The sequence below is a fragment of the Carcharodon carcharias genome, chromosome 3 (genome assembly GCF_017639515.1).
Source record: "Carcharodon carcharias isolate sCarCar2 chromosome 3, sCarCar2.pri, whole genome shotgun sequence".
Lineage (NCBI taxonomy): Eukaryota > Metazoa > Chordata > Chondrichthyes > Lamniformes > Lamnidae > Carcharodon > Carcharodon carcharias.
The window spans coordinates 88,443,463-88,462,547 of NC_054469.1; the positions used below are offsets into that span (position 1 = coordinate 88,443,463).

At 41.7% G+C, this 19,085-nt stretch overlaps 1 protein-coding gene across 1 annotated transcript in view; it reads left to right on the forward strand.

Moving 5' to 3' along the window:
- Positions 1-19,085, forward strand: part of cntnap2a (contactin associated protein 2a) — a 1,656,857-nt gene that overhangs the window by 1,501,873 nt on the left and 135,899 nt on the right. Inside the window, exon 22 of the mRNA XM_041183966.1 lies at positions 4,401-4,494. Within this exon, the coding sequence (XP_041039900.1) occupies positions 4,401-4,494 (94 nt within the window). The remainder of the gene's footprint in view (positions 1-4,400; positions 4,495-19,085) is intronic.

The following is a 19,085-nucleotide window of genomic DNA, read 5'->3' on the forward strand; positions in this document are numbered from 1 at the left end:
AGGGGCCTGGGTAAAGTGGATAAGAAGGATCTATTTTCCTCAACAGAGTCAATAACTGGGGACATAGAATTAAACTAATTGGCAGAGGACTGGAGGGGAGTTGAAGAGATTTTTTTCCACCCAGAGGATGGTGGGTTTCTGGAACTCACTGCCTGAAAGGATGGCAGAGGCAGAAACCCTCATTACATGTAAAAAAAACTTGTACATGCATTTGAAGTGCTGTAAACCTTCAGTGCTATGGACCAGGAACTGGAAAGTGAGATTCAGCTGTGTCTTCACCTTTTGCATTGTAACGTGCTGACAGAGTGAGCCAGTTATAACATGGCTAGTTCAACAGGGCACCTGGGACCTTAGTGAACAGCAGGACCAGCCTTCTATCTCATTAATCAATTAAATTTAAGGATTGACAAAGAAATAGGAAAAATGGAGAAGGAGGGTGAATTTGAGTCATATCAGACGCAGAAAGAAAAATATGGATAGGGAAAGAAAGCTTAGATAAAGAGGGAGTAAAAAGAGGTGGAAAAGAAAAGTATGAAAATTATGTAGAAAGTTTAAATTTGGCATTTTTAAAATCTCTGACAACAGTGCAGGAATAAGATTAAACCATTGAAATTGTTATCTTTCTGGGCCAGAGAGTTTGATTGGCATTGCATTAACAATTATCATTTTGTTAAATGGATACTTATACTCTTCAGTACCAGACATAATTTACTCAGGCGGGTTGAATGAGTAATTAATGTGCAAATCCGGCAGGTTCTCAAAAATAATCAGAACAGAGTAAGTCGACCAGCACATTCTGGAGATTCACAATTAGTTGCTTGAAGTTGTGATTTTTGCAACCCTGAGGCAAGGAGCTGAATTTTCATCTGGACTTAGGAAATTTTCCTGACCTACACATTTCCACAGCTTGCAAAATGCACACCCAAGCCGTGTGTGATTTTACAAGGGATTTTCATCTTTTCACACAGTGATCCAGTTCATAGTACATTTTGTGGGCCGTGATGGAGTGTGTGAGGATTGTGGGTGTGAAGGCAGGATAGTTAGAAGGCATGCCTTGATTCTCTATTTAGGCAGCCAGCTCCCAACATCATTTAAAGGCTCTCTAAACCTCACTCCTCACCCCATCACCCACCCCAATGCCACCCCGAGCCAGCTCTGTACTTTCCATGCCATCCCATATTCCCCATGCCACCTCTACTCCCCTCCATGTACCGTCCATTGCTACTCAGCCAGTTTTCTGTAAGTACAGTTCTCAGGAGCCATCCAATAGCAATGGCAATAGGAATTATTTTAAACTAATCGGAAAACCATTAAACCTCTAACAATCTAAGAAAACCCTGAAATCAAACTCACTATCATGGATACTAGACCAAAAACCCAGACAAAAAGAGTTGTAATCTTTTAAGTGCCTACTAGGTTACAACAAGAAACCACATCAAAAACATAATCTGTTACTATACACTCAAAGAAGTTTAAATAGTTCCTGCATTGATAAAACCACTACTAAGCTTAAACTTTTGAAACCCAGCCAAGCATTCATAATGGAACAGCTGGCATAACAAAATCCTCAAGCTCCCCTGACAGAGAGAAGGCCATTTCCATTTTAAAGTGGAGTGCCTGTCAATCAATGAAGGGGGAGCGAGTGCAGACTATTTTTTCTACCTTCAGAAACAGGATTATTTTTAAAACAGCTAGATCTGACAGTGCAATTAAATCAGAGTACAAAAACATGATAGCAGAAAACAGATTTTTTAAAATTTTCAATAAATTGTAGTACTCTCTCCATTGATAAAGTATTGTAATGCATATGAATAATTACACAATGCTGGTCAGTGTAAAGATCATCTTACCTTTGAAGGACAGATCCCTATAATAATTACTGCATTAAAACACACCAATGTTACAATACATTACCTAACAGTGACATTTGAAGCTGTCATTACATTTTACACTTACCTTCCAGAATGTTCCTAACTCCTCAGCAAGTCTTCCATTTCTTCACAAACCCTAAAACCAGGCATGATTTTAATGGGCTTCCAAAACCCCACATCACCAGACAAAATGGTGTGTGGGAGGAAATCCAATTTTTATCCCCCATATAAACCAGGGAACCTGACCTCAGCGGAGAACAGTATGCGCTTTCAAACTAGGCATTCCTGACCAGTGAAAAAGGGCAGGAGAAAATGGCACAGGATCAAGAATGTGGAGGAAAATCAAAGTTCCTCCAAAAAAAATCAGTGTGGCCACTCATGCACTGAAACGCATCTCTACACCCAGATGAAAATTCAGCCCAGAATGTCCTGCCTTCAGGAACTGCCAGCCAATCAATGGGACTGCAGAAGGCCCTGGAGCAGAAGCATTGCTCCAGGCCTGAAGTGAGATGAGTGGAATGGGCTTCCCAAGGCCAGTCAGGTAAGTCCCACCAAGGGTGGGGAATTGGTGGGGATGGGGGATACTTTCAGTGGGTGCCTGATCAGGAGGGACCTACCCCTCCCAAGCCCACAGGCCTTGCAGCCTTGCCACATGGTGTGGACCACCACAGCAACATGAAGAGTCCTTTATTGGCCATTAATTAGCCTAAGGGTGGGCAGCACACTTGCCAACTGCCCTGCCACTGATAAAGTACCAGTGGAGACAGGAAGGTGACGGGCATGGCGTTGCCTGCCACCCCACCCTATTTTACACCCATCCCCACCTGCCAACCCACTCCAGGGGGTGGGTGGGGGCGTAAAATTCCAGCCTTCAATGCAGCAAGTCTCATTGCATAGAGGCCAAGCCTACATGATATCCATAACTCAGCACTAATCAGCAAATCAGTGATTTTGCTTGATTTTACTGCAAAATGTGGTGAAGCATCATTTTTGGGATAGAATAATAGGTACTTCTATCTGACCAATATATACATTACCCAGGAATGCATGTGCTACTACCAACATATTATAAAGAACAAACGTATCCAGCCATCTACCACTTTACCCATTGTCCACCTCTCACTTCACCCCCAAAACATACTCACAAACAGAAAGCACTTTCCATTAGTTTTAGGAACCTGAAAATATTATGAGAAAAATGTCATCAAGAAAAAACATCTTAAAGATTACATAATTAAAACATTGCAGCTGTTAAAAATGTAATTGCCCTAAAACATTTATAATTACTTAGTACTTTCATTGCAAAATTATTTGGTGGAGTGCTTCTGTGAGGAGTGCAACTTCAACCAGGAATGACACCTCCAGTTGGCACTTAAGTCCTACTAATTGTCACTTTTGGTTATGCCAATCGAAGAGCTCTATTATAAATCACTTTAAATATGCTTCAATGGATAAACAAAAGTTTTTGTTTAATCAGTTGTGCTTTATATGAGCCTAGTATTTGAAGTTGTTTTCTCATTGCTATGTAACTCTTTCGAGTACACGTTTCCATCTGTCTCAGATGAAGTTACATTGTTTCATAGTTTGCCATTGTGAGATTTGAACTCTTGATCTTGGGGTTACAAACCCAGTACCATAACCACTTGGCTATTTAGGCCAAGCTCTCATTGCCGTGTATTCTTTCCATTTAGTTGGCAACCTTTATTAATTCATATCATGGTTGCCACCTAGAGAGAATAGTTGTATAATCAGATGTAAAGTAGGTTTGCATTTATATAGTGTCTTTCAAACCTCAGTTGATTTCAAGCCAATTAAATCATTTTGAAATCACTGCTGTAATGTACATTGTCACATGTAATTCAGTAAAGCTTATGTTTCAATGTAGTAATGTAATAGATATAGATATAGATGTATACACAAAAAAGAATTATACTTAAATTATTAATCTAATGTAAGGAACTTTTTACATAACTCAATGCTATGCAGTAATTTCACCATGTTACCAATTTACAATAAGATTTACATAAGTGTCCTGCTTATCATTTGTTAGGCCATTATAGAGCCTTCATGGTCTAATCATACAGGGAACAATTTGGGAAATTCCATAATATTTCACATTTGGACAAAAGGCAGATTGTAATTAAAAAGTGTATGAATGATTGTTCATGTATTATATTGTTGACTTTTCTGATTTTCCGATCTGAAAGAGTGTCAACAATTTAATTAACAAATATAAGGGGAAAAAGTCATTTGTGTAGCCTTGCTTCCAGCACTGTTCCACAGCCTATACCAATTGCCTGGAGTCAGTCAAGACCGCAAGCCACTACCTGCATGGCCCGCATAGGTTTCATCAATGTTTTCAATGAGGAATCCATACAGGTAGCATCTGGTGGCACTGTCTGGCCCTGAGGAATCAAGTTAAGTCTGTGTAGCACCACTTGAGGCAGGGCCAGGCAAACAAATTTTCCCCCTAAATATCATTTTAATATGACCTAAGTTTTTTATATTTTATTTTCATTCTTTGTTCAGCTGGACCATTATCCTGCAGTACCTTACAGCATGCCAGCAACTACAGATATCAAGTTTAACTCTCTGAAGACCCTGTTCCTAGGGAGAGTCGTTGGTAAGTGCAAGCAGTATGAACAAATATTTCTCCTCTTAAGAAACTCAAGTCAAGATTTTGCATTCATTTGAGGAAACCACAGCCACTTGAAAAAAAGCCACCTTGAAAAAAACGTCCCACAAAGATCCAGCAATCTCTGGTGCGGACTTTCCCTTTCCCAATGCAGTTCAAACCTGACATCAAGTCAAGGAGATCCCCTGGTGTTCAACAGCAGCGATGTTTGCAAATGGGGTAAGCACATTCAAATTGAAGTATTCACAGACAGAAAATTAGGAAGTTTAAAGCCCTGAATCCTTTCACTTTTAAATTAAAATTCTAGATAATGAAATAAAAGATTATGATTGGATTAAGATAGAAGCTGAAATAAAGAAAACTTTAAGAAAAAAAATATTATTTTTAAAATATTTGGATGTATTTTGTCACAATGGCGAAATTTGACATCTCACAAGTACAAAAATTAGCTTTTCAGAACCAGTGGAAGCATTTAGCAGTAATTATGAACTTAGTTCCTTGTTAATAACCCAGCTACTCTTTATTCAACTTTTTAAAGGGATTTTAAAATGAGAATAACAATGTAAGAGTGGAAGTTTTTAACAGTACAAAGATTTGCCATTGATTGCAGTCTGACGTGTTTCTCAACAGCATAATCTCTGAAGAAGCATAGAATCACTGACAGCAACTTCTGGTTTTCCATGTTATTCTGCACATGTACGGACATCCAAAGCTGCTGTTAGTTTCAGTGGAGTATTGACAGCAAACACTGACAGTTTTGCTGTTATTACCACCACAAATCCAGATCCAGGTTTTAATTGAACAATACCGGCTTGTTGGCAGAGACAAGAAAAAATTCAATGAAGCAGAATTTTCTCAATCCAACTCTTCTGCCATTTGAAATAGTTTCTCATTATTTACTCTATCAAACTGTTCATAATTTTGACCATCTCTCTAAAATCTCCTCCTTACCTTCACTGCTCTAAGGAGCAAATCCCAGCTCCTCCTGTCTCTCCACATAACAGAAGTCTCATTCCATTCTATCACATTTCTTCTGCATCCCCTCCAAGGTCTTCACAACCTTCCTACAGTGAGGTGCCTAGAAATGAGCACAATACTCCTGCTGAGGCCTGATCAGGGTTATATAAATGTTTAGCATAACCTCCTTGCTTATATATTCTATTCCTCTGTTAATAAAGCCAAGAATCCCATACACATTTTTAACCGCCTTTTCACCATGTCCTGCCACCTTCAATCTTTCATGTCCATGCACCTGCAAGGTTTCTCTGTTCCTGCAACCCCTATAAAATCGTATATTTAGTTCATATTGCCTCTCCTCATTCTTCCTACTAAAATGTATCACTTCACTTCTTCTTTGCTTTGAATTTTATCTGCCATGTGCTTGCCCGTTTCTCATATCTGTTTATGTCTTCCTGAAGTCTGTTACTATCTGCTTCATTGTTTCCTACATTACTGAGTTTTATATCATCTACAAACTTTGGAATTATGCCCTGTACACCCAAGCCCAATGGTTGACTAGAAACTTAACTGGACCAGCCATTGGACTTCAGCAAGGCTTTTGATAAGGTCCCAAAAGGGAGACTGATAACGAAGGTAAGAGCCCATGGGATCCAAGGCAACTTGGCAAATTGGATCCAGAATTGGCTGAGTGACAGGAAGCAGAGGGTAATGGTCGAGGAGTGTTTTTGTGACTGGATGCCTGTGTCCAGTGGGGTTCCACAGAGATCGGTGTTGGGCCCCTTGCTGTTTGTGGCATATATAAACGATTTAGAATGTAGGAGGGTTGATCAGTAAGTTTGCGGATGACACGGAAATTGGTGGAGTGGTAAATAGTGAGGAGGATAGCCTTAGATTACAGGAGGATTACAGGAGGAGAGGGTACAGAGGAGATTCACCAGGATGTTGCCTTGGATGAAACATTTAAGTTATGAAGAGAGGTTGGAAAGACTTGGGTTGTTTTCGTTGGAGCAGAGAAGACTGAGGGGGTGACCTGAAAGAGGTGTACAAGATTATGAGGGGCATGGACAGAGTGGATAGGGAGCAGCTGTTCCCCTTAGTTGAAGGATCAGTCATGTGGGGGCATAAGTTCAAGGTGAGGGGCAGAAGGTTAAGAGGAGATGTGAGAAAAAACTTTTTTACCCAGAGGGTGAAGACGGAGTGTAATGCACTGCCTGGGAGGGTGGTAGAGGTGGGCTGCCGCACATCCTTTAAAAAGTACCTGGATGAGCACTTGGCACATCATAACATTCAAAGCTATGGGCCAAGTGCTGGTAAATGGGATTAGGTAGGTAGGTCAGGTGTTTCTCACGTATCAGTGCAGACTCGATGGGCCGAAAGGCCCCTTCTGCACTGTGATTCTGTGATATAGATGGGCTGGTCAGATGGACTGAACAGTGACAAATGGAATTTAATCCAGATAAGTGTGAGGTGATGCATTTGGGCAGGATAAACAAGGCACGGGAATACACAATGAATGGTAGGACCCTGGGAAGTACCAAGGTTCAGAGGGACCGTGGTGTGCATGTCCACCAGTCCCTTAAGGTAGTGGGACAGGTAGATAAGGTGGTTAAGAAGGCATATGGGATACTTGCCTTTATTAGCGGAGGCGTAGAATATAAGAGCAGGGAGGTTATGCTGGAACTGTATAAAATGCTGTTTAGGTCACAGCTAGAGTATTGTGTGCAGTTCTGGAATCTGCATTTTAGCAAGGATGTGATTGTACTAGAGAGAGTGCAGAGGAGATTTATCAGGATGTTGCCTGGGCTGAAGAGTTTTAGTTATGAGGAGAGATTGGATAGACTGGGCTTGTTTTCCCCAGAGCTGAGGAGATTGAAGGGGGACATGATTGAGGTGTATAAAATTATAAGGGGCATAGATAGGGTAGACAGGAAAGAATTTTTCCCCTTTGTGGAGGGATCGATAACCAGGGGGCATAGATTTAAGGTAAGGGGCAGGAGGTTTAGAGGGGATGTGAGGAAGAAATTTTTCACCCAGAGGGTGGTGGGAATATGGAACTCACTGCCTGAAAGGGTGATAGAAGCAGATACCCTCATAACATTTAAGAAGTATTTGGATGTGCACTTGCGATGACATAGCATACAAGACTATGGGCCTAGTGCTGGAAAATAGGGTTAGAATAGTTAGGTACTTGTTTGACTGGCACAGACTTGATGGGCCAAGGGGCCTTTTTCTGTGCTGTAGACGCCTCTGACTCTATGACTCTATATAAACACTGTGACTACAAGAGCAGGTCTGGGGCTGGGAATTCTGCAGTGAGTAACTCACATCCTGACTTCCGAAACCTGTCCACCATATTTAAGGCACAAGTCAGGAATATGTTGGAATACTCTCCACTTGCAGCTTCAACAACACTCAAGAAGCTTGACACCATCCAGGACAAAGCAACCCGCTTGATTGGCACCCCATCCACAACGTTCAACATTCACTTGCACCACCGTCGCACTGCGGCAGCAGTGTGTCCCATCTACAAGATGCACTGTAGCAACTCACCAAGGCTCCTTCATCAGCATCTTCCAAACCTGTGACTTCTACCACCTAAAAGGACAAGGGCAGCAGATGAATGAGAACAGCACCCGTGCAAGTTCCCTCCAAGTCACTCACCATCCTGACTTGGAAATATATCACCGTTCCTTCACTGTCGCTGAGTCAAATCCTGGAACTCCCTCCCTAACAGCACAGTGGGTGTACCTACACCACATGGGCTGCAGTGGCTCAAGAAGGTGGCTCACCACCACCTTCTCATGGGCAATTAGGGATGAGCAATAAATGCTGGCTTAGCCAACGACACCTATTCCCTCCTTTAAGACACTACAAACCTTTGACAAGCTGTTTTTTATTGTCTTATTGTCTGCTCATTTGGCTATATGACAATTGTTTTCCTGACTGCACTCCTGCAAAGCACTTTAGGAACTTTTAGTAAGTTAAAGCACTTTATAATTGCATGTTGTTGTTGTACATTTAAAGGCAGGCTCTAAAGACAGTTTGAAATCCATCTCATTTGGTGGTAAGACCATAAGACATAGGAGCAGAAGTAGGCCATTCAGCCCATCGAATCTGCTCCGCCATTCAATGAGATCATGGTTGATCTGATAATCCCCAACTCCACTTTTCTGCCTTTTCTCCGTAACCTTTGATTCCCTTACTGATTAAAAATCTGGATAAGCCCTTAAGACGTAGAAGCAGAAGTAGGCCATTCTGCCCTTCATAGGTGCTATTATCATTGTCAGTGTCGCTTTTGCAACTTTAAGGTGGGGTTGGCATTAACAGTGAATCTTAGAATAATAATGACGTTTTTGAGGAGAACAAATCCTGGATTGTAACTAACTTTTGCCGAAGTCAAAATTGTGATATATGCAACCGGTAATGTACCAATAACACTGAAAGAGAGACCAATATTTCAAACCATCTGGTTCTCATTTAAGGACTATCAGAATTGATGAGATCGAAATACAAATCTGATTTCAAGCTCCAAATATTCGAAGAACATTGTCATTCACTTATATTTAACTTAATGGGTGATTCATGCTTCTTCGCTGTGAGGCGCAGAAGATTAATCTAGAGCTATAAAAACGTGTTCACTGATAGAATAGAAACTGCAGCTTCAGTGTGCAGATGAGGTTGCCATTCTTTAAAACCAGCATGATAACAATTGGGCATTTTATTATTATCAGTATATATGCATAATAAATACTTGTGCTGGATCATAGAAGTCAGGCCTCCTATCTGTCCCTGTCATTGTAGAATAAATATGTAGCATCTATATGGGCTACATTGATTAATGAGGTATTTTTATTTTGTGTGACTGCTGATCAATGCAGCAACAATAGTGCCTATTGGTAAAGGATCAGAGGTCTCTGTCAACAATAAACATTATTGGCATTTCAGGACAGATTTATGTCTAAATTGTGTACCTGCATTTATGGTGCATAGTCCTTTTTGCCTTGCAAAGATGGCTTGCAACTTCTCCTGAAAACGGCTTCAAATGAAGCTAAGCCACACAAACTGTGATGATCCCATTTTCAATTTCCGGTTTGTGCCAAGTTAGCTGATTTCAAGTAGGGCAGCTACTGTTGGCCACAGGACCCCTGGATTATGGAGGGGAAAATAATCAGACAGATTTCTGCCCTTGATCACTACTATAAGCCCTATAGATAGCTTTAGTTGTGAAGTATGCATGTATGGCGATCAAGTGAAAGTAAGGTCAAGCTTTCATTGGCTAAATGGTCTGATACATGCAGAATGGTTACTTATGTGAGGTAATATATGGAAACCAGTGCCCATTGAACTCTACCTAGGATGGGTCAGCAGCTACAGGACAGAGGGGAAAAGACTGGCAGGAGACGCTCGAGCATTTTTTCAGGAGTTCTGAGTTTACTTATCCTCTTAGAATCTTTCTATGTCCTTTCTCAAATTGGCTCCACTGAAAAGAACAAGAATGAAAACTCTTTGTCCTTCATACATTTAATACATATAATGAGTGAAATGATTTTGTTTCAAGAATCCTCTAGAGAAACGTGTACATGCTCTAGGAGTGTGATGGTAATTGTTTGGCTGCTGCCTTCAATCCTGTACATTTTATTCATAAAGTGACAGGCACAGATTAGTTGCAAAATGAAAACTGACAAAGGACACATTGGGAAGTAAAGATGACTGAACAGTTTGGATTTCACTTGTCCCTGAAGTCCTTTGATATGATTTCTTTGATGTTTCCTCTGATTTTTAAAAAAAAATCAATGCGAGATACAGCAATTTCATTGTACCATATGATGGAGATTTTTTTATATTTTTTTTAACGGGATGTGGGCATGGCTGACAAGGCCAACATTTGCTGCTCTTCTCAAAGCCCCTTGAGAAGGTAGTAGCGAGCTGCCCTCTTGAACCACTGCAAACCAGATGGTATAGGTACACCCACAGTGCGGTTAGGGTGGGATTTCCAGAGAAAAGGAATAATTCCTAGGATGGTGTGTGGCTTGGAGGGAACTTGTAGGTGGTGGAGGTTGTGTTGCCCTTGTCCTTCTAGGTGGTAGAAGTAATGGGTTTGGAAGGTGCTGTCAAAGGAGCCTTGGTGAGTTGTGCATATATATAGTGCACACTGCTGCCACTGTGTATCGGTGGTGGAACAAGTGAGTGTTTATGTCGGTGTATTGGCTCTAAGTGGAGTGCTTTGCCCTGGATGTTGTCGAGGTTCTTGAGTGTTATTGGAGCGACACTCATCCAGGCAAGTGGAGAGTATTTCATCACACTCCTGGCTTGTGCCTTGTAGATGGTAGACAAGTTTTGCAGAGTCAGGAGGTGATATACATGCCTCAGAATTCCCAGCCTCTGACCTGCACTTTTAGCCAGGTAATGTCCTTGAATATCAAGGGGAAATGGTTAGATTCTCTCTTGTTTGAGATGGTCATTGTCTGGCATTTGTGTGGTGCGAATGTTTCTTGCCACTTATCAGTCCAAGCCTGAATATTGTCCAAGTCTTTCCACACATGGACATGGACTGCTTGAGTATCTGAGGAGTTGGGGACAGTTCAAATGAATTTAAATTCCACCATCTGATGAGGATTTGAACCCATGTCCCCGAGGCATTTTCCTGGGTCTCTGGATTACTTGTCCGGTAAAATTATTGCTATGCCACTGTCTCCCCTCAAACTGATTGTTGCTATTATGTAATGGCAAAGAGTGCCCTCTGGTGTTTTTTCAGTTGAACTAGCTTGTGTCATTTTTTTTTGCCAGAAATTCTTTTTACTGGTTTTAATTGATCCCTAAGATGTTTTTGAAAAAAGATTTTGTGGCAATCAGAAGATCTACTGCATCATTAGTTGAATTTTTAGTTGGTAAAGCTGACACTTTTATCTAAAGCAATTACTCCCTGTAGTACAAAGAAGTTATTATAGCAATGAAGAAGTTATCAGGGGCAACCAGAATGATTGAGAGGATGGGGAGGTTGGATTATAATGAGCTATTATGTAAATTGGACAAGTCCCACTGAGGTTGAGAGGTGATATGATTGCTGTTGTCAGGTTTGAAATATAGATCATGATAGCTGTTTGACTTTGCCCAGGACAGTCGAACTAGTAGACAAGGCCTGCACTTAAATGGGAGTGAGGGGGTGTGGAGTGTAAAATTCAAAACTATTCTGCAGAAACATTGGGCAGAATTTTATTGAGGTATCGGGGGTCTCACCTGCTCACCCTCTTTTTGGTAATGCCCTTCAAACCACAAGCCAATCAGGCAGTGGCAAAACCATTGACAGGCCTTTCCCTGGAATCAAGATCCCAGAAGCATAGTGTTTGCTTACTGAAAGCTGCCAGCCAATTAGAGGCTGGAAGCTCTTGTGCTCAGCAGTGCCACAGGGGAGTTGGTGGCTGCTGCAGGAAAAACACCTACTGCAGCTCTAAGATCATGGAATTGCTTGTGGTTTGAAGAGCATTCCCAAAAAGAGGGTGGGCAGGGGAGACCCCCGATACCTCAATAAAATTCTGCCCAATATTTCTGCGGAATAGTTTTGAATTTTACACTCCACACTCCCTCACTCCCATTTAAGTGCAGGCCTTGTCTACTAGTTCGACTGTTCTGGGCAAAGTCAAACAGCTTGTCACGATCTATATTACAAACCTGACAACAGCAATCATATCACCTCTCAACCTAGGCCACAGATAATGTAGTAATTATTGTTTTATATAGTGTGTAATGTACCTTTAAGAAAGCAATTGCTAGGCAAGATCGCATGATCTGTAGTAACCACTAGGAGAGTAGTTTGGGCTACCTCAGTAGTCAGTGTAGAGCTAAAGTCGGAGTTGAAAGCACACGTGTAGTTGTTGCTGAGTATATTGTAAATAAACTTAAAGTTTCCACCCGAGATGTGTCTGCAGATCAACTCTATCATTAATAGCACAACTCAGCCACCCTACAACAAACTGATGATGAGGATAAAACAGGATTGAACAGAAGAAATCAAGTTATAAAGAAATCGGCACTGTATCTCGCCCGTGATTGTAAGTAGCAAGCTCTGTTAGAATTAAAGAAGTTATCCCCTCTCAAATTACCACAATTTGGGAGAATTGATCCTTTGAATCTGCCATAGATGATTGGTCTCAATACATAGAACGCCTCACATTCTTAAAACAAACAGGATTACGGGTGAAGGGAAGACATGAGCGATCCTCTTGTGTACTTGTGACAGCAAAACCTACAGTCTGATTTGAAGTTTGATGGCACCTAGTGCCCCAGATTCGAAAAATGTCAATGTATTGGTGGACTCCATGAAGGGTCATTTTCAACCAAAGCCCTCAGTCACGATGCAGAGGTTCAGGTTTAATTCACAACATAGAGCCTGGGTGAGATAATTGCATGCTACAAAGCATATTTGAAGCAGCTAACAGAACATTGTGAGTTCGGTACAAATCTGAATGACATGCTCAGAGATCGTTTAGTGTGTGGTGTGAAAGAAAAGATTATTGTCCAAAGTGAAAATGAATTTCAAGAAGGCACTAGAGAAAGTGCCGGCCATGGAAAATACAGTGAGAGATTCAAAAGCAATACAGGGTGCAGAAAATGGTGCCGTCCTTCACATTGGGTGGGAAACCTCAGCTGAAATAGGCATGACAAAGCAAGGCTCCTTCGAGAAGTAGGAAACAGCCCCCACTAGCCTAAGAATAAAGAAAAATAACTTAGCAGCGAAATTGAAGAATAATTTTTAATAGAGGTGGAAACAACCAATCTTTTAGCAATTGACAGTTTAAAAAAATCAAATGCTACTATTGTCATAGAAATGGACATATGATGAGGCAGTACAAGGAAAGATTCAAGCAGGCTGTATACGAAAGAAGAAGCCCAATGAAATCTAAATGTAGAAGAGCCTGAAACAACTACAACTACAAATTCAGACATGTACTCATTGTTGAATCTGAAAGTTGGAAAGACAGAACCAATATTTGTCACAGTGAAAGTAAATGGCAAACCTGTTAGAATGGAAGTAGACACAGGAGCTTCCACTACAGTAATTGGGGAACATACCTTCAGATATTTGAATAATGGTGAACATCAATTAAGTTTAGAAAAAATAGGTGCCAAGCTAAAAACATATACGGGTGAAGACGTTCAAGTAATAGGCATAAGCAGAGTAAAAGACCATTATGAAAGCCAATCGGCAAAGTTACCCTTGATTGAAGTAGCAGGTGAAGGGCCAGGCCTCCTGGGGCAAAATTGGTTAAAGGAGATCAAGTTAGAATGGGCTGAAATTTTCCTGTTGAGAGTAAATGGGCTACCAGAGCTACTTGGAAAGTACATCACCACCTTTAAGGACGAACTGGGGAAAATCCTGGCCAAAATACATGTGGATCCGAAGCAACCCCTCGCTTCATGAAGGCGGACTGGTGCCATTTGCCCTGTGAGAAAAAAATCAACATTAAACTGAACAGACTAGAGGAACTGGGTATTATACAACCTGTTCAGTTCTCAGGATGGGCAGCGCTCATAGTCTCCGTCCTTAAACCTGACCAAATCGTCCAAATTTTTGGAGACTACAAACTGATGGTTAATAAAGTAGCTAAGCTAGGCACCCCATTCCAAAAATCGAAGACATGTATGCCAGACTGGCAGGAGAGACAACATACACGAAGCTTGACATGAGTCATGCTTACCAACAACTAGAATTCAATAATGCTTCCTGGGAACCTGTCACAATTAATACCCACAAAGGTGTGTAGCAATGAACACGATTGCCTTTCGGTGCCTCCTCCGCTTGTGCCACCTTTCAGAGAACAATGGGAAGTTTACTGCAGGGACTGCCCCAGGTTGTAGTCTATTTAGACGATGTATTGGTGACAGGATTCAATGAAAAAGAACAGTAGGCAAACTTAGAAGAAGTCTTAAAACGTTTCTTGCTAGCTGGAGTGCATTTAAAAAAAGAAAAGTGCAATTTTTAAGTGAGGGAGGTAATCTATGTGGATGACTGAGTAGATTCACAGGGCCTCCACCCAGTTGAGGAGAAAATGAGAGCCATAAGAGACAAATAATTCTTCAGAGCTCAAATCATTCCCAGGAATGATCAATTATTATGGACATTTTTTACCCAATTTGTCTCCAGTGCTGGCCCCTCTGCATTCTCTACTTGAAAAGAACCAATGTTGATCTTGGGAGACACCCCAGAAAGAAGCTTTCATAAAGGTGAAACAATTGTTGTACTCGTCCAATCTATTAGTGCATTATGACTAGATGAAAGAATTGGTGCTGACATGTGACACATCTCCCTACAGAATGGGAGCAGTGCTCTCTCATCGGATAGAGATGGCATGGAACGGCCAATAGGTTATTTATCAAGAACGCTCATCGCAGGGGAAAAGGGATATTTGCAGATAGTAAAAGAAGACCTGCTCATCATCTTTGGTGTCAAGAAATTTCACCAGTACATACAAGGCTGTAATTTTACAATCATTTCAGACCACAAACCATTGCTAAGATTGTTTAGCGAGGATAAGGCTATTCCACCCATAGCCTCAGCAAGAATACAACAATGGGCCTTGATTCTGGCAACATATGAATTCACTTTTGTACATAGGCTTGGCATTAAAATTGCAAACGCAGATGTCCTTAGTCATTTGCCTTTACAAGAAAATGATGAGCACATCCCAGTTCCACAGGAACTTGTTTTGCTGTTAAGTTTCTTAGATTCTTCACCAGTAGGTGCTCAACAGATCAGAGACTGGACAAGTCGGGACCTAGTCCTTTCTCTGGTACGAGAACAAGTGCTACATGGTTGGTCACAGGAACCTGTATCTGATGAAATGAAACCATACTTCAACAGAAGACATGAAATAACCAGCCAGGATGGCATCTTATTGTGGTGAGCATGAGTGATGGGTCCTTCAAATGGAAGGGAGGCACTTTTAATTGAACTACACAGTGCCCTTCCAGGAATTTCCTGAATGAAGACCATGGCACGCAACTATCTATGGTGGCCTGGGATGGATGGCAAAATAGAGTTCCCCATTATAATTTCCCCCGTTTCTGGCTGTAAGGGACCTACATTTGTCTTTGCTAATCTTTTTCACTTCACATATTTATAAAAGCTTTTACAGTTAGTTTTTGTGTTCCCTGCAAGTTTACTGTCACATTCCATTTTCCCCTTCTTAATCAATCTTTTTGTCTACTTTTGCTGAATTCTAAACTGCTCCTAATCCTCAGGCTTGCTGTTTTTTCTGGCAATTTTATATGTCTCCTCTTTGGATCTAATACTATCTTTAATTTCTTTTGTAATCCATGGTTGAGCCACCTTTCCTGTTTTATTTTTTGGCCGGACAGGAACTATTGTTGTAATTCATGCATACATTCCTTAAATGTTAGCCATTGCCTATCCACCGTCAACCCTTTTAGTAGTATTCCCTAATCCGTCATTGCCAACTTGCACCTCATACCCTCGTAGTTCCCTTTATTTAGATTCAGGACCCTAGTTTCAGATTCTTTCAGATTCAACTTCTTCACTCTCCATCTTAATGGGCAATTCTATCATCTTATGGTCACTCTTCCCCAAGGGACCCCACACAACAAGATTGTTAATTAATCCTTTCTCATTGCACAAACCTAGTCTAGGATAGCTTGCTCTCCGTGGTTTCCTTAATGTATTGGTCTAAAAAACCAACACGTATACACTCAAGGAAATCTTCCTCCATAGTATTATTACTAGTTTGGCTTATCCAATCTATATGTAGATTAAAGCCACCAATGATTACAGTTGTACCCTTATTGCATGCATCTCTAATTTCCTGTTTAATGCCTTCCCTTACATCTCCGTTACTGTTTGGGTGCCTATAGACAACCTCCGCTATTTTCTGCCCCTTGGTGTTTCTTATCTCCATCCAAACAGATTCCAAATCATGATTTTCCGAGCTAATACCCATTCTCACTATTGCCTCCTTTACTAACAGAGCTACCCCACCTCCTTTCTCCATTTGTCTGTCCTTCCTAAATATTGAATACCCCTGGATGTTCAGTTCCCATCCTTGGTCACACTGTAGCCATGTCTCCATAATTGCAACTATAGTATAACCATTTATATCTATTTGCACTGTTAATTCATCTACCTTATTGCGAATGCTCCGCGCATTAAGATACAATGCCTTTAGACTTGGCTTCTTAACCTCATTAGTCATCTTCGCTTTATTTTGCACTATGACCCCATTTGTTTTTCGCCCTTGTTTTTTCTGCCTTCCACTTTTGCTTCTTCCTTTTCTGTCTTTCATTTATATCCTTGTTTCCCCCTCCTCTGTCTCCCTGCTCAGGTTCCCATCCCCCTGCCATTCTATTTTAAACCCTCCCCAACAGCATTAGCAAACACACCTCCCCACTCCCAAGGACATTGGTCACAGTCCTGCCTAGATGCAATCTGTTCTGTTTGTACTGGTCCCACCTTCCCCAGAACCAATCTCAATGTCCCAGGAATCTGAATCCCTCCCCTCTACACTATTTCTTCAGCCACGTATTCATCCGATATATCCTGTTATTTCTACTCTCACTAGCATGTGGCGCTGGTAGTAATCCTGAGATTACTACCTTTGAGGTCCTACCTTTTATGTCCTAACTCCCTAAATTCAGCTTGCAGGACCTCATCCCTCTTTTTAACCTGTATAATTGGTACCAATATGTGCGATGACCAGTGGCTGTTTTCCCTCCCCCTTCAGAATGCCCTGCAGCCTAAGACATCCCTGACCACGGCACCAGGGGGGCAACACACCACCCTGGAGTCTCTTTCGTGGCTGCAGAAATGCCTGTCTGTTCCCTTTACTTTTGAATCCCCTATCACTATAGCTCTGCCACTCTTCTTCCTCCCCTTTTATGCAGCAGAGCCACCCGTGGTGCCATGGACTTGGCTCCTGCTGCTTTCCCCTGTGAAGTTGTCTCCCCCAATAGTATCCAAAATGGTATATCTGTTAGAGAGGGGGATGGCCACAGGGGTCTCCTGCACTACCTGCCTTCCTCTACTCTGCCTGGTGATCACCCATCCCCTTTCTGCCTTTTCAGTCTTTACCTGCGGTGTGACCACCTCACTGAACGTGCTGTCCATGACAATCTCAGTGTCGTGGATGCTCCACAATGAATCCAGCTCTGAAATGCGGTAAGCCAGTAGCTGCAGCTGGACACACTTCCACTTCCTGCACACATGGTCGCCAGGGACACTGGAAGTGTCCATGACTTCCCAAATAGTGCAGTAGGAGCATATCACGGGTGTGAGCTCTGATGCCATGACTTCCCTTTAGATTAGGCTCATTAGTTACCCCCTTTAAAGAATATTAACCATGCTAGGGGCCTTATTCTGCTCCAAACACTCCCACTACAGTCCAAATTCCTCACCTTATTTTAAGCTAATGGACTGAAGCAGTTTAATTAGTAGAAAAAGTAGAAGTAGAAGTACTCATCTGACCCTACTTACCAATCAGCTGCCTCCCCTGCGTCGTGTCACTTTTTGAATCATGATGTCACTTCGAACTCCACCGCCTTAAGGTCCTGAAGGTAAACCTCTCCTCTCCAGTCTCGGCCTTTGTTTTTTGCACCCTTTTATACCGCTGTCACTAACCTCTCCTCTTGGGTCTAAAACTTACCTTCTCCCAACCCCAACAGCAACTTTTAGTTAATTGCTAAATTGAAGAAAGACTAGATTTTAGTTAGAATTTAACCCTTAAGCTCTCAGTCACCAATCTCCAACTGAAGCTCTCCACAGGCCAGATCATCCATAAACATGTGGACCATTTAAGGAAGAGAGAGACAAATCACCAAGATTTGGTTCCACCAGTGATCATGAGTGGGTCTGAGTTTCCTGTTGAGGATACTCAACCTAGGACTGACATGTCTGATGTTCCTGTAAGAGTTGAGGATACAGAACTGTAAGTGCCCACCGAAGCACCTGAGGTTCAGGCAACTCCAGAAAAGGAGGTTCCTGACAAAGAATCTGAAGTTGTGGAGCTGCGAAGTTCCACACATACCAGGAAAATACCAGAAAGACTGAACTTGTAAATTCCTTACCCAGTGTAAATATTACGTTGCCTTGAAAAATATATACTTGTGAATATAATATGTGTAGCCATGTTAAAGGAGGAGGAATGTAATTATGGAGTAATTATGGTTTTATTTAGTGTGTAATGTACCTTTCAGAATAATACGTGTTAGGCAAGATCACATGATTTGTAGTAACCAATACTAGAGTCTCCCAGGCTACCTCAGCAGTCAATGTAGAGCTAGAGTAGGAGTTGAAAGCACACATGTAGTTACTGCTAAGTATATTGTAAATAAACTTAATGTTTCCACCCAAGAAGTGTCTGCAAATCAATTCTATCATTAATAGTACAACGTGACCACCCTACAACAGGTAAGTAATGAGGTGGGGGGCCTTTGGTGCAGGGGGTTCACGAGTGGGGGCCTTGGGGAGAGAGCTGTAGGGAGGTTAACAGCAAAGGCAGGAGGGTGGCTCTCAGCACCCCCCTCCCCTTCCAGATGTTCAGTCCCTTCATTAGGCACTCGGTGCCTTTGATCAAGGGACTCCCACCCCTCCAACTAGAGATGACAAGCTGGCC